General features: G+C 39.5%; 1 protein-coding gene across 35 annotated transcripts in view; it reads right to left on the bottom strand.

The window, feature by feature from the left end:
• Positions 1–14,195, bottom strand: part of UNC79 (unc-79 subunit of NALCN channel complex) — a 261,559-nt gene that overhangs the window by 137,822 nt on the left and 109,542 nt on the right. For all 35 annotated transcript variants that reach the window (XR_014811304.1, XM_084970070.1, XM_084970072.1 and 32 more), the window contains 5 exons: positions 14,052–14,092; positions 11,845–11,873; positions 5,552–5,781; positions 3,892–4,063; positions 2,326–2,556 (listed from right to left, as the gene is read on the bottom strand). Coding sequence is in view for 34 of the 35 variants with exons in the window: in XM_084970070.1 (XP_084826196.1) it covers positions 2,326–2,556; positions 3,892–4,063; positions 5,552–5,781; positions 11,845–11,873; positions 14,052–14,092 (703 nt within the window). In the remaining variant the exon portion in view is untranslated. The remainder of the gene's footprint in view (positions 1–2,325; positions 2,557–3,891; positions 4,064–5,551; positions 5,782–11,844; positions 11,874–14,051; positions 14,093–14,195) is intronic.

Below are 14,195 nucleotides of genomic sequence, written 5' to 3'. Positions count from 1 at the left end.
AAATGTAAATAAATTTTGTCTCTTATCAATTAATATGTAGGTTCCCACTGGACCCAAATAGGAAGGGGAAAAGTTTTACTCCAAACATAATCACTTGTTATCTTAGAATCAGATCACATCAATCCTTTGCTATTCCAAAAGAAACAATAATAGAAACCATTCAACATAAAGAATGCCAAGAAGTGAGGAATTTCCATCATGCAAAAATCCAATTTTATGTGTGAGTCAGTAGGTGGCACCAAAGAAGTACAAAGTGTATCTTGATAAACACACAGAATGCTCTGAGTCCTGGAAATCTAATAAAACCTACTCTTTAGAAAGTCTGTGTTCTGTTTCACCCTTAAATATCTTACTTAAACTGAAAACTGCCTCAAGACTTCATTAAAAGCATACTCAAAAATCACAGATAAATATAAAACTTAAAAAATACATTGAAAGTTTCCTTGTGGTACAGTAGGTTAAGTATCCAGCATTGTCACTGCAGTAGCCTGGGTCGCTGCTGTGGCATGGGTTCAATTCCTGGCCCTGGAACTGCCATATGCCAGTGGGGTGGGGACCAAAAAAAAAAAAGAAGAAGAAAATACCTTGAAAAAAATTTCATGTTTCCCAGAAACTGCTTCTGGATATCTATCTTGCTGGGTTAGACACGAATTATACTATATTCAAGACATATGAGGTCCTATCGGCTGTGATCCACTGAGGCAGAAGCAGCGAGATAAATGCAGAGAAATTTCTCTTATAAGCCAGAGAAAAAGAAGCATTTTGGCAGTCCCTAAATCTTTTGGGCATTCCAAATGCGAAGAGGGCAGGGACCATTCATGTCTAGAAATATATGTGAAACCACAAAAATTGCCCCAAGTCAAACATCAGCCTTTCCACAGACTGTAGACCAAAAAAGGACTGAATTCTAGCAACCTCACAGAAAAGCTTTTTTTTTTTTTTCAGTTTCTTAATAAAAAAATATTCAGCAATTTCAGGGAAGAATATTCCCTTACATTTCTTAAAGATACCTCATACATTCATTTGGCCATTCTTCCCCATCCCAAACCAACATCAAAGCAGTACATCACCATAAAATGCAGTTACTCAACTAAACTCACTCAGCTATACTGACTAAAGAAAGACGTTCTTCTTCTACAGACACTGATAACACTCTAACTGCTAAGGGCGTGTAAGCAGATAGGCTTGGGGGCTCTCTGGGGAGAGTGAACCTGGCATGGCTTTCTTGACGTCATAGATGCCACACTGGCTTAAGCCATTCTGGGATCTAAGCCTGGCTACAATGCTTGTCCTTGGAAAGGTCTCAATAATTAATGATTTTAAGGGGAGAAACAAAGAAACAGTCAAGAAACAATAATTTGGCAATAAGACAGAGCTCTAGTTCCTCCTCAAAGGATATATATCACAATCTGGTACAAGCTTTGAGTTCTGCAGGAACTAAAGCCCCCACCCAGGTGGAGGATGGTAACTGTATGCTAAGACCCCAGACTGGGTCAGAACCTAAGGGATGATAAATGTTGACCTTTTCTGACCCTCCTGAGTTCAATCAACTAACACCTGGACTCTGTAGATCTTTGCCTTAATTCTATGCTGAATTCTCTGCTCAAGCCCCTTCATGAATTTGAATGTACCCTTAGCTTAAAACTTCCCCAATTTGGCTATTCAGAGAGACTCTGCTTCCAGAAAGATCTCCTGTGTTCTTATTTGCTGCAAGTAATAATTCCTTCCTTCTGCTCTTTGCCTAGATGGTATCTTTTGGCTCAACACCCACCAAGAGGTGAACCCCGAATTTTGGCAACAGCAGTGCTTCTCCCCAAGTCCTCCTTTCCTACTAGGTCCAGGCTGTAGGCCTTGATGAAATAAAATTCATATTTTATGGCAAGACAAGAAACATTTAAACATAAAATTTTTCTCTCCTCATTTGGGCCCCCTCCCTGCCCTTTAATGTGTGTTGTGCAACTGCATTAACCAGAAATCCTTAGGAGATAACATTCCTTCTCAGTCTCATCAAGACTCACAGCTCCTTAGGAGATAACCCTCCTTTTTGATCTTGTAAGGGACCATGATAACACATGACTCACTACTCACTTTGTACATGTAGATCTGGATTGTGTAAACTGCCAATAATACGTCATTTGATGTATAACCCTCTGTCTCAAAAACTTAACATAGCTGTGCTTTGATCTCTAATGGGCAGAACAGTACTCAGAGCTTTCTGAAAGACTCTCTCCCAGATTATAATCCTTAGGTTGGCTCAAACACAATTTCCCACTTCTTTCTTAGATTGATTATTGATTAATTTTTTCATCAACAGCCTCCACTTACCCTGGCAAATTCCATTGGTTTGGGAAGAAGGCACATGACCATGACATCAAAGCGAACATCGCATACTGTCTTCAACCACTTGGTGACAAACTGAGGCTTCAGTTTTTCCACCAAACTTCCAACTTCATCATCCATCATATACGCTGTAGAGTGAAACCACTGAAATACCATGGCCACCAGCCTGGCCAAGCTTTCCGTAGGCGTGTTCTCACTGGGTGTACAAAGGCTCACCTGGAAATAGGCAGATTAGACTCTCCTTCATTCTCCTTACATAACTTTTACATGTTTTTTTAAAGATAAGAGTAAAAAAAGATGTTCCAGATAATCCATTTGAAACAGGCAGTTTTATAAATGATGGAGGACCACTTATCCTGGAAACTATGTTCTCCTCTACGGGAAGAGATGGACTGTGACAATTTCCCCTCAAGACTGCACCTCCCAGTAAGCTTTTTCCCCTATAAGAACTCTATTACATAATCTATACCAGATAAATACTTTGAAAAGGTTAAGTCTACAAAGTGAAATTTTAAAAATATCTTCAGTGAAAAAATAATCTATATACATTTTAGTTCTAAAATGATCAGATTGAGCTAAGAATTTCCTGTCGATTATAACTCTGAAAACTTAGAGCTCCCCAATTCACCACATTATAAATAGACTTTTTTAAACTGTTCATTTATCCATTTAGTCATTCTGAAATAATATTTTATTGAGCGTTGAAGTAGCGTTCAGGAATATTAAAAAATAAATAAACCACTATCTTTTCTTTAAAGAGGTCACAGTAGTAGTCAATATGTCATTAGTAAGTTCCAGGAGCAAGACGTGAAACCACCAATTAAATTCCGGTTTGGCAAAACAAAACAACAAACAAACAAGCAAAATATATGAAATCACATGAGATGTATCACTATGGAGACTTAACCCATGTCTCCAATTGGGCAAAAGCAAAAGTTTGCTTCTCTGCAAAATTGGCAGATAAAGCATACTTGGAGCGTTGGATCTATATGATTGATCGTCACTAAATGAATGTTGCAGTTGAACCAGCCGATAGCAATCTAATTCCTTGTGTTGGTCTGGCTATAATTTTTCTAGCTGTATGCAGACTTGCCATAAATACACAAAGATCTCCAGAGAGACTGAACTTGCAAAACAAAGTTTCATGTCAATGAGATATGAACGATCTATAAATTATACTGAAGCCAATATTTTGCAATATACCCTAGCAACTTTCCCACTTGTTTCTTTCTGATAAAAATATGTTATTTCCAACAGTTTAGGGCCTGGCACAGCAGGTTTCAACACCTGACTATTCATTAGAATCAACTAGGGAGCTTTTTAAACAATTCCCAAGATTCTGGGGTGAAATCTGGGTAATGGCATTTTTTAAAAGCCTTCCCAGGTAAATCCAATGTACAGTCGCTGTCCTAGAGAAGAGAGTCCTAATGCTAAGGTTAATTTTTCACTATTTACTATTTACTTCTTTAAAAAGAACAGAAGAAATTCCTCATCAGTGAAATGTTGGAATGAAAAGTAAGAAAGTAGAGAATAGTTAGCTTCTTTTCTTACTAAGAACCATATTCCAAATTGACTGAGTAGACGCTGGTCGTGTTTATCATCATCCTTGTTATCGAAGTCAGCGTTATCCAGGGAATGGTGGGAAGAGGAGAGGCCCAACTGCCGCCGGCGATTCAGCTCATGTTCTCGCTGCTCAGCATGGAACTCGGCTTCTTTCAACAAGCTGCCAAAGAGGAAAGATTTCATGTTGGACTACAGAAAAGCACGTTCTAGATCTTGACCTATTCAGAGCAGTTACTTCAGGAATACTCAAACATCACTGACTGCTCTCCTTTAAATTGGAAGGAGCCGAATTTCCTATGTTCTACTCCATCCCCACTTCATAGATGAACAAACTGAGGCGCAAGGAGGCGCCTTCCTCCAGTCAATTAGAATCAAGCAGACTGATGGTTCTGGCTTCTAGTTCATCAACCATCTCACTAGAAGCCAGTGCTTTTCCTAGATCTAATATGAAGCTATGCAGACATCAAATACAGGATACGAAGAGAAATTGAGGAACTGGTACTCAAATGGTAAAATATTTAATATCTAGGGTTCAAATACCTGGCAGTGAGCTACAACCATTCCTTTTGCAATTTGCTAAATGAATGGAAATTTTTTAAAAATAAAACTCAATGTTGGCAAGGGTATAGTAAAAACTAGCAACTTCATACAGTGATGTGTGAAATTCATATACACGCTTTGAAAATCAGTTTGTCCATGTATCAAGCACCATTAAAATATTCATACCTTTGACCCAGTCAACATCTGATCACATACCCTAAAAAAATTTAAAATATAGGAACAGCACTATGCACAAAAACAATTATCAGAGTTATTTATAACAGTAAAAAAAAAATGAAGTCAAAATATTTAGTGGTAGAGGAAAGTAATTTAAATAAACATTATGTAGTCACTAAAAGTGATAAATGCAGAAACTACCAAACAAGAGGGAAAAGAGCTGCTGGTATAATGTTACATCAGAATGAACCCGGATACACTGTGATTACAGTCGTATAAATAAAACATTGAATAAAACTAGAAGGACATGTGCAAAATTGATGATGATGACAGCAGTATGGATGATTTTTTTCCTATTTCCAAACTTTCTGTAATGTTTTACTTAGCAAACATTTATTACACTAATACGGAAGTCAAGTTACTCGGGTAACCTGAAGTCAGAAACTACACTTTACTCTCCTCTCTCTCCCAAGTGCCTAACATATGCCTGGCATGTGACTGGCACTCAATAAAAGTATTTGTTGAATTAATGAATTAAAATATCATCACTGGGAGCTCCTGGTGTGGCTCAGTGGTAATGAACCCCTCTAGTAACCATGAGGACTAGGGTTCAATCTCTGGCCTCGCTCAGTGGGTTAAGGATCCGGCATTACCCTAGGCTGTGGTGCACGTCGCAGCTTGGATCCCACATTGTTGGGTGGGCCGACAGCTGTTAACTCCGATTTAACCCCTAGCCTGGGAAACTTCCATATGCCACTTGATGAAGCCCTAAAAAGACCGAAAAAAAAAAAATCATCATTGCAACATTGTGGAAGGTGAGATGTTTGGCTGAGGGCGCTTGAAGCTGAGTTAAATTTGCCCACCTCATGTGGAACGGGTGTCTCATTGCAAAGGCAATGTTCTCAGGGTAAGCTTCCAAGGAAGCCGTTACCTAATTACGGCCTCCACGGCGCAGACGAGCTCCTCAGCACCACACTCCCGAGTGTTGATGGGTGGAGGGGAGGTCTGATAGAGGTGGGTCTCCGACGCAGCCCCCACTTCATTACTGTGATGATTCGAGTGGCATCTCTTGCAATACCGAACAGGCCTGTTTCCGTGACGACCACAGCACCCTGCTGAAAAGCAGGTGACAACAGCTCTTCTAACATGGGAACTGCAGTTCTAGGAGCAAAAGAGTGAAATCAATCAAAATTAATCACTGAGGTAAATCTGGCTAATAACTGGAACAAACAGAAGGGCCACCGGAAGGGGCAGCACTTTTCTAAAGTGCCACTAGTTTCCAAAATGCAGGTCATCTCTAACCAGTTAAATTTCAGTCATAGTTAAAAATAAAGCTGAGAAGAGGTTTCTATTAGTATGAGTGGTAGAAACATCCTAAATATGACTGAAAAGTCCTCCATAAAGTGACCTCAGTCATGGGGCATGGTGGACGTTCTGAATTATTTCAAGTTAGTGTTTTACGAGTTTGCAGCAGAAATACGAAAAAAATTAAAACTGTGATCCAGAGAGAGCACATCACAGAATAGGAAAGGAACAATTTTAGCCCCTAAAACAAACTTTCAAAGTCATTTTATCCACCACCTAAAGAGTAGATTTCCATCACAGTACATCTGTCCCTGAACATTTAAGGGCAGGTAGGGAGCTGTGCTGAGCTGAGCTGATGGTTCAAAAGCAGGCCTATCTAACCCCACCGGCAAGCACTCTTTCTATCAAGACCTAAAGACTATGTCAATTGATACAAGGAAGCATCAAAACATAGCAAGAACCATTCCTAGGCTCAGCCAATGGCATCCACTCTAGGAAAGGAGGCAACAGATGAAGTGATGGAGGTGAGAAAAGTGATGCAGTATAAGAAAGATGCTGATGTTCAGGAGGATGCCATTGTCAGAGCTGCCTTGAAAGAAGCAGAGAAGCAAGACAGCACCCACATAAAGCAATCTGAGGGGCAACCAGGAAATATCCCTGACCTTTGCAGAAACCTATCTGTTAGAGATGCCACCATTGTATTTCAGTTTTTCCATAGAGCTTATTAAGATGGGATATAACAGCAGTTCCCTCGTGACTCAGGGGGTTAAGGATTAGGCATTGTCACTGCTGTGACTCTAGTTAACACTGTAGAAGGTTTGATCCCTGGCCCAGGAACTTCCATGTGCCAGAACCACAGCCAAAAAAAGGAAAAAAAAAAGATGGAATATCATAGGAAAAAAAATAATACCCTAAGCCATTATGAGCTCAAGGCTTGGGGAGGATTTGAGAATGCTCCATGACAGATATCTTGGGGAGACAAAAGAAGGAAGAAGACAAGCACAACACCTACATCCAAACATTGACAATGTCTTGAATTGCCTATCAGAACACCCATTTCAAAATAAGGCTTTTTCCACTTTGATTTTAGCACAAAATTTTAGATATGAGTGCTGGAAAATCTCATTTTCTGAACAGGACTCAGCGCAATAAATCATAAAAGCAAGTTTAAATTTTTAATGATCTTTTTCACCTTTACTAATAAGTTCTTTAAAATTATTTATTAAAATACAGTGTTTCTTCCGCATCTAAAGCTCAAGTCTCCTTCAGCATCCAAGTCAGCCCTGATTTCTCCAAGTGAGGTATTTTTCCTGCTTTGCACCCTTTCTTTCTCTTTCACACACTAAATTCATTCTGGAAGCACATGAATCCTTACTGGTTTGGGGCGTCTCCTGCTCACCCACTAAACCAAATCGCAACACTAGCAGTGTGGTGTATACTAGAGTACGTCGCTAATGTTTATTTCTTCCCTTCAGTTATAACTAGTCTTTATTCCCACTATTACATAAACAATAGAATGTGGACATGGATTTCTTAGGTAGTTATTAGCTATAATAAAGTCCCAAAATTTAAGCCCTGCAATTTTCCATCCTATTTTCTGGTCACAAATCATTTACATTCTTCCTGCATGCAAATTCCTGGCTGGAGGTCCAAGATCGTCTCATCTAAATAAAGTCCAGCTGCAGGTGAGGCTCTTCGGGTTTGGTTCCTTCTGAGGAACCAAATGCTTCCATTCACCTTGAATCTTGATGGGCTGTGGCTGTGTCAACCAAGAGAACATGGTAGAAGTAATGCTCATATGACTCCCAAGGCAGGTTCTAAAAAGACATGCACCCTCCTTCTGATGTCTTGGAACATTCTTTCTTCAGAGGCTTCCCATCAGGCTACTCTTTACAGAACTCGGCCATGGCCAAGGCTCATGGAGAGGCAATGTGTTAGTCTCTACTCAACAGTGCCAGCTAGACCCAGCCTCCAAGTCACCCATCCCAGAGCCCAATCCTATGATCTAGACACCTCTAGAGAGTTCCAGCCCCTAGCTATTTGCTCTTCCCAGATGAGGCCCCAAACAACATCAAGCAGAGATAGGCTGTGGACTGTGTCCTGTCCAAATTCCTGACCCTCAAAATCTGTAAGTATAACTAAGTGGTTGTTGTTTTATGCTACTATGTTCTGAGTGACTCCTTAGGCAGCGTCTGGATGTACTGCATACATTAGTATTAGGAATGTCGATAAAAATCAACCTGCTTCATCACCCTGCACCATCAGTTCTAAATATTATCTATTATTATAAAACAGTTGGCCCCTAAATAATCTTTGGTTGGTCAAAGTCTTAAACAATTGCTGTGGTTCCTACGAAGTTTCAATATTTCCAAGCCACAGTCAGTCTTCAACCCTGTGGACATGCATTCATTTCAAAAGTAAACTAGAGAAAAAGAAAAGTAAACTAGAGAGATTCCTTAGGTTCAGATTCAGCTGGGCAGGTTTTCAAATGTTCACCCAAGGTACTCTTTCACTGCTTTGAATTTTATTTTATTATTTTATTTTATTTATTTATTTATTTAGTCTTTTTGCTATTTCTTTGGGCCGCTCCCGCGGCATATGGAGGTTCCCAGGCTAGGGGTCCAATCGGAGCTGTAGCCGCCAGCCTACGCCAGAGCCACAGCAACGCGGGATCCGAGCCGCCTCTGCAACCTACACCACAGCTCACGGCAACGCCGGATAGTTAACCCACTGAGCAAGGGCAGGGACCGAACCCGCAACCTCATGGTTCCTAGTCGGATTCGTTAACCACTGCGCCACGACGGGAACTCCATCACTGCTTTGAATTTTAAACATAAATAAATAACTCCCAGTGGTCTCAGAGAATGACGGAACTGAAATAAAGAAGATCTGTCTCTTGATGCTTATTCAATATAATCCTTTTTTTTTTCCTTTTTATCTTTCCAAACCTGTGGCATATGGAGGTTCCCAGGCTAGGAGTCAAATCGGAACTACAGCTGCTGGCCTACACCACAGCTCACAGCAACGCCAGATCCTTAACCCACTGAGCAAAGCCAGGTATCAAACCCACAACCTCATGGTTCCCAGTTGGGTTCACTTCTGCTGCGCCAGGACTGGAATTCCTGATACAATCTTTTTTTAATTTAGGGTTTTTTTTTAATTGAAGTAGATTTGATTTAGTCTTGTATTTGATGTTCATTTCAAATCTACCATTCAAATGTAGGAATAAGTACTACTGAAAGAGGTAAAGACACAAACTTTGCTCAAAGCAAGCTCAAACAATTCTGATCTATTATGAACTGACTGGAAATTCTCCAAATTAACTTTCACATAAAACACAACATTTATTGGGAGTTCCCGTTGTGGCTCAGTGGTTGACGAATCCAACTAGGAACCAAGAGGTTGAGGGTTCGATCCCTGGCCTTGCTCAGTGGGTTGAGGATCCGGGGTTGCCGTGAGCTGTAGTATAGGTTGCAGACTCGGCTCGGATCCCGAGTTGCTGTGGCTCCGGCATGGGCCAGCAGCTACAGCTCCGACTGGACCCCTAGCCTGGGGACTTCCATATGCCGCGGGAGCGGCCCTAGAAAAGGCAAAAAGACAAAAAAGAAAAAAAAAATTTATTAAAGGATAAGTAATAAAAATGTGCTAATTTTAAGCTTATTACTGAAAATGATTTTGTCATGTAAAGGAAGGAAGTATTAAAAAATGATCCACTCTGAGTATCAATTATAGTAGGGCTACCACCAGACCTAGAACATGCAATTTAGAATAGAAAACTGTTTTTTATCTTAGTCTTTCCGGCTTAAAAAAAAGAAAAGAAAAAAGGTTTCGAAGTAAGAAATAGCATCAGAATAAAAATCAAATCTAAAGTATGCTGAATGACTCTATGATCTTTTGTTAAAACTTCAGAAAGATAGAAGGTGATGCCCAGTTGAGCCTCTCAGCTAGAATCCGGCTTCTAATAATTTTAAGGGCAGAAGACTGAAATGCCCAAAGTAATATAGAAGGAACTGTTTCAAAAAGAGTTATAGATATGGGTTTGAGGGCACCAAACCCCAATAAGAGTCACTGAAAATCCACAAAGTTTTCAAGAAAGTCACACTAGTGAAAGCACCATCAGCAGACTAAAGGGGACAGACATAGTTCAACATGAAAAGAGGTCGATGGAAACTCAACTTCAACACGCAAGAAGCAGACTGAGAGAGTTACTCTGCTGCAACATGGGCCATTTCTTATTGAAGATGTCTCAGAGAGGAAAGCAAAGAGCCCAGGACAGAAGTGAAATACGAAACTATTTCCAGGAAGCAAGGTCAGATCCTAGTCAAGGCACATTTGCTGTCCCTGGAGACAGAGGAACAGTTGACATACTCATGGCTAGAGCTGCCATGGACAAGTAACAGCAATCTGCTTCCTCTTCCTCTTTTTGAACAGAGGTCTATTGCTGTTATCCTATCCCTATCTCATCATTTTGTGTTGAGTAGGTAGAGGGCAAATAACTTGCTTTTTTATTTCACAAATCTCTGGTTCAAGAAAATTTGTACCCAAGGAGTTTTATCAGTGACCAGACCAGACACTGATGACAAGACAATGGACTTTAAGCCTGAAGTCGTAAGTGGATAAGATGTTTGGCAGTCTTGTAAGGTGGTGAGAATATTTGGCATATGGAAAGAAGGTAAGTAATTATGTCCAGAAAGTAGGTTATAAGAGATTAAATATGAGCACAGAATTCTCGCTGCTCCTTCTATAAAGAGGTGGAGTCTACTTCCCCACTACTTGGAACCGGACTGTCCCTGACCAACAGAATGCAGCTGAAGTGATGCCATGTGACTTATGTGCTTCCATCTCAAAAGGCCTTGCAACCCCCTCTCCCATTTTCTCAGAACTCTGCTACGTTGTGAACAAATCCAACCTAACCTTCTGGAGGATGAGACGCCTAATGGAAAGACGGAGGGTCAGACATTCCCACCATTCCAGCCATACCACCTGGGGCCTCGGACATAGGAGTAAAGTCATCTGGGACCAACCAATTGCCAGCCTACCCACCAACTGACTGCAAATACATGAGTGAGGCTAGAGGAGTTTATCAAGAGAACTACTGAGGTGAGTAGAGCCAAAATTGCTTATCTGAAGAACTATGATCAAATAACTATTTGTTGTTATAAGCCAATACATTTTAGGATGGTTTATTAAATGGCAATGGATAACTGAACCAGCCCTCCAAAGATGTTCGCTCATAACTAACTCCCCCCAAAATTTAAAGGACTTGTACATGGTCTCATAAGTAAGTGGGAACAGAGCTGGCCAGACACCAAGTATCTCAACCAATGAGTCCAAAGTTCTTTGTATGACACCATACTACCTCCTCTGTACTTTTCAACAGCTAGAACAAGAAAGGATGGAAATGGCTTAGGGAAGCTGTCATAAGCAGTGGCTTTCTGAAAGTGGAATATTTAACTAGAGAGACCCATCAACTTACATATAACTGAATATTTTCTGTATGTATTTGATCTGGGTATGTTTTTGACACACATATATTGGACTATCTGCACTTCACTTTCAAATAATAAGGATTTTTAGCAAACAAGATCACCCTTTCCCAAAGTTAAGTTGCATGTATTGCATTGTCATTCAAACCTTTTCGTATTTAGACTTTTATCCCAGAGTTACACATATGCTTTTATTTCAGATTACTTTTCAAAAACATTGTGCATATGATGGGTGAGCAAAAGCAGAAATGGAAATAGAGAACATTCAGACATAGCAATCTTGCATGCTGAATTATTTCTTTTCCCCCTTCACAAATACAGTGACACGTACATACTGAGAAACCATGGTGCAGAAATGAGGCAGATGTCAATGAATGAATTTACATACAAACACAACAGTTCATGCCCCACCACACAAATGGTTTGCTCTTACCTTCTTCTGACATATAGCAGATATTTCAGCTGTAAGGGGAAGGTACACACAATATCAACAAAGAAAGAGAGCCCATTTAAAATAAGGGCAGCCACCAGGGGGAGTAAAAACCGACTTAGTAACACAATCTCCAGACTTGGCCAAAACATCTTCTCACTTGTGTCATAAACTGTTATCTAATTATGTTTAATGAAGTTAAAAATACCTGTATGATGCAAATAACTTTAACTAATCTTAGAGGTAGTTCAACTTTCTCAGACATGAGTTAGAATTCAAATAACTTTAACCTCACCCCTCACTTGACAGGACAAAACTTAGGGTTACACGACTGGTTCAGGATCACACAGGCTATCAGTGGTAGAGCGGATCTAGAGTGAACAGCTCTGGATTCCCTGTTTACTGCTCTTCCATACGCTATGACACCAAGCTGACGTGATATACTTAAAGTTTCACCATGGAGATGACTTGCTATGTCAGAACTGTAGAAAAAGCTTAATAACTTGGTGGAATTAGACTTGAACTGTCAACTTGCATTGGTCCTTAACTAGTACAAAACCAGCTGCCAGCTTATTTAAGAGAAAGCAATTTTCAAACCCATGGATGGGCCAGTTGGAGTAAGGCTGTCAAACTACTTTTTACTTTAGGATTGACTTTCATAACAGATAAAAACTCTTTTTAGTCGGCATACCAATTATTTCCATGAAAACTGATGATTGTGAGTACTTGAAAATAATGTTTCCAGGAATATGCTGACATTTCCCCTCAAATAGTAAGTACTCGAAAAATAAACCAAACCTTTAATAGTCGATGTTACAATTTATTAAAAAAGATCAAAGGTAAATGTCTCTCCCAACTCTGTCTGGAAATTATAAATTAGCAGATGTCAAATCAATGAAATTGTAACTTGATTTTTAAAACCAATTTTGTATACTTAATGATTATTTAATAGTTTGATATCTTGAAGTTTATCTTAACCTGAGGTTAGTAGGTCACATTTCTGGATAAATAATGAAAAGTTATCATCAATTTTCTCCCACAGATGCATATCACCTGGAGATGATGACCTGCATTCAGCAACATATGTGATATTTAAAATGTAGTTTAGAACTTTTAAAACCTCTTGATTTTACCCCAGAGCAATGGAAGTTCACTAACAAGATAGCCTAATTTAAGGAGAAAAAAATTACCTTTACTCATATAAGCCAAATCTTTTTACAGATATTCTCAGATAATTTTTTTAAATATCTCTGAAGGATATAGAAGCTGACATTACTGATCCATTTTACAGATGGAGAGCATTCACTAAACAATTTTATTTAAGGTTGAGATAATCTAATATTAAAGGTTAGACTATGAAGAAATAGTGTAATTATCAATAAGGAAAGGCCTTAAATTCTTTTTAAATGTTCAAATTTAGTTAACATAAAGTTTTTACATTTTTTTAAATAAGGCCTTTCATACAGTTTCTTTATTATCTACTTATGAAGTTATGGACCAAGTCCCTCCTGTGTGCCTGATCTGTATGCAGCAGGGCCCCAGGTTTTTCTACCTTTCATCTTTCCTCTGCTTTCCTGAGTATTTTTCCTGGTCATTTCAGCCTCCATTTAGGCGGCTGGAATACTTGCTTCCCCACGTATAGAGAAATGTTCTGCCTGCAACCTGTCAACTTATCAGGCGTAGATTTCAGAACAAACTGCAAGCACTACAATCTCATATTTTCATCGAGATGGGTCAGATATGATTTGCCCCCATTTTACTAAAGGGGAAACTGACTCTCAGAGCAATTACATGATTTGCCCTTAAAGCGCAGAGTTAGTAATTGTGGCAGGAGAAAGACCTATGATTCAGTGTTCTTCTCACGGGTGTTCCATATTCCCTTTCTGTCCTGGCACAGCAAACATATCATTGCCAACACTTGTCATACACACAGAAAATCCCTTAAGACAGAATTCAGCTTCAGTCATACGGAATCCTAATTCCAACATCTACCCTTAATTTTGGTAGATGCGACACCCCTTCCCTCATTAGTAAATGTGCGGCTATATGACTAGCAAGACATTGATAGAATGTTTGATATCAACGAATATTCACAGAAAATAATACTTTGGTTGCTCTCTTTGTAAAATAAAACAATACGAAAGGAGAAAAATCAACTGTGCCATTAGTCATGATTACGCATTATTCATCCTTTCTGAAATACACCATACCTTGCGGCAGAAGAACATCAATCAACCATTCACTGTGGTCCCTATAAAGAAGAGCAAAATTCATTTTTGAGCTTTTTTGCAATGATTCCCTTCCACATGAGTGTTTATAAGCGGCACACTATGGCTAAAAGGCTTTTAATAGAA

The sequence above is a fragment of the Sus scrofa genome, chromosome 7 (genome assembly GCF_054392235.1).
Source record: "Sus scrofa isolate SSC_HxYL_T2T_F1_AM1 chromosome 7, Sscrofa_HxYL_maternal_Yorkshire_Landrace_v2.0, whole genome shotgun sequence".
Classification (NCBI taxonomy): Eukaryota; Metazoa; Chordata; class Mammalia; order Artiodactyla; family Suidae; genus Sus; species Sus scrofa.
The sequence above is the reverse complement of the archived record's forward strand: the minus strand, read 5'-3'. Positions and strand labels throughout refer to the sequence as shown.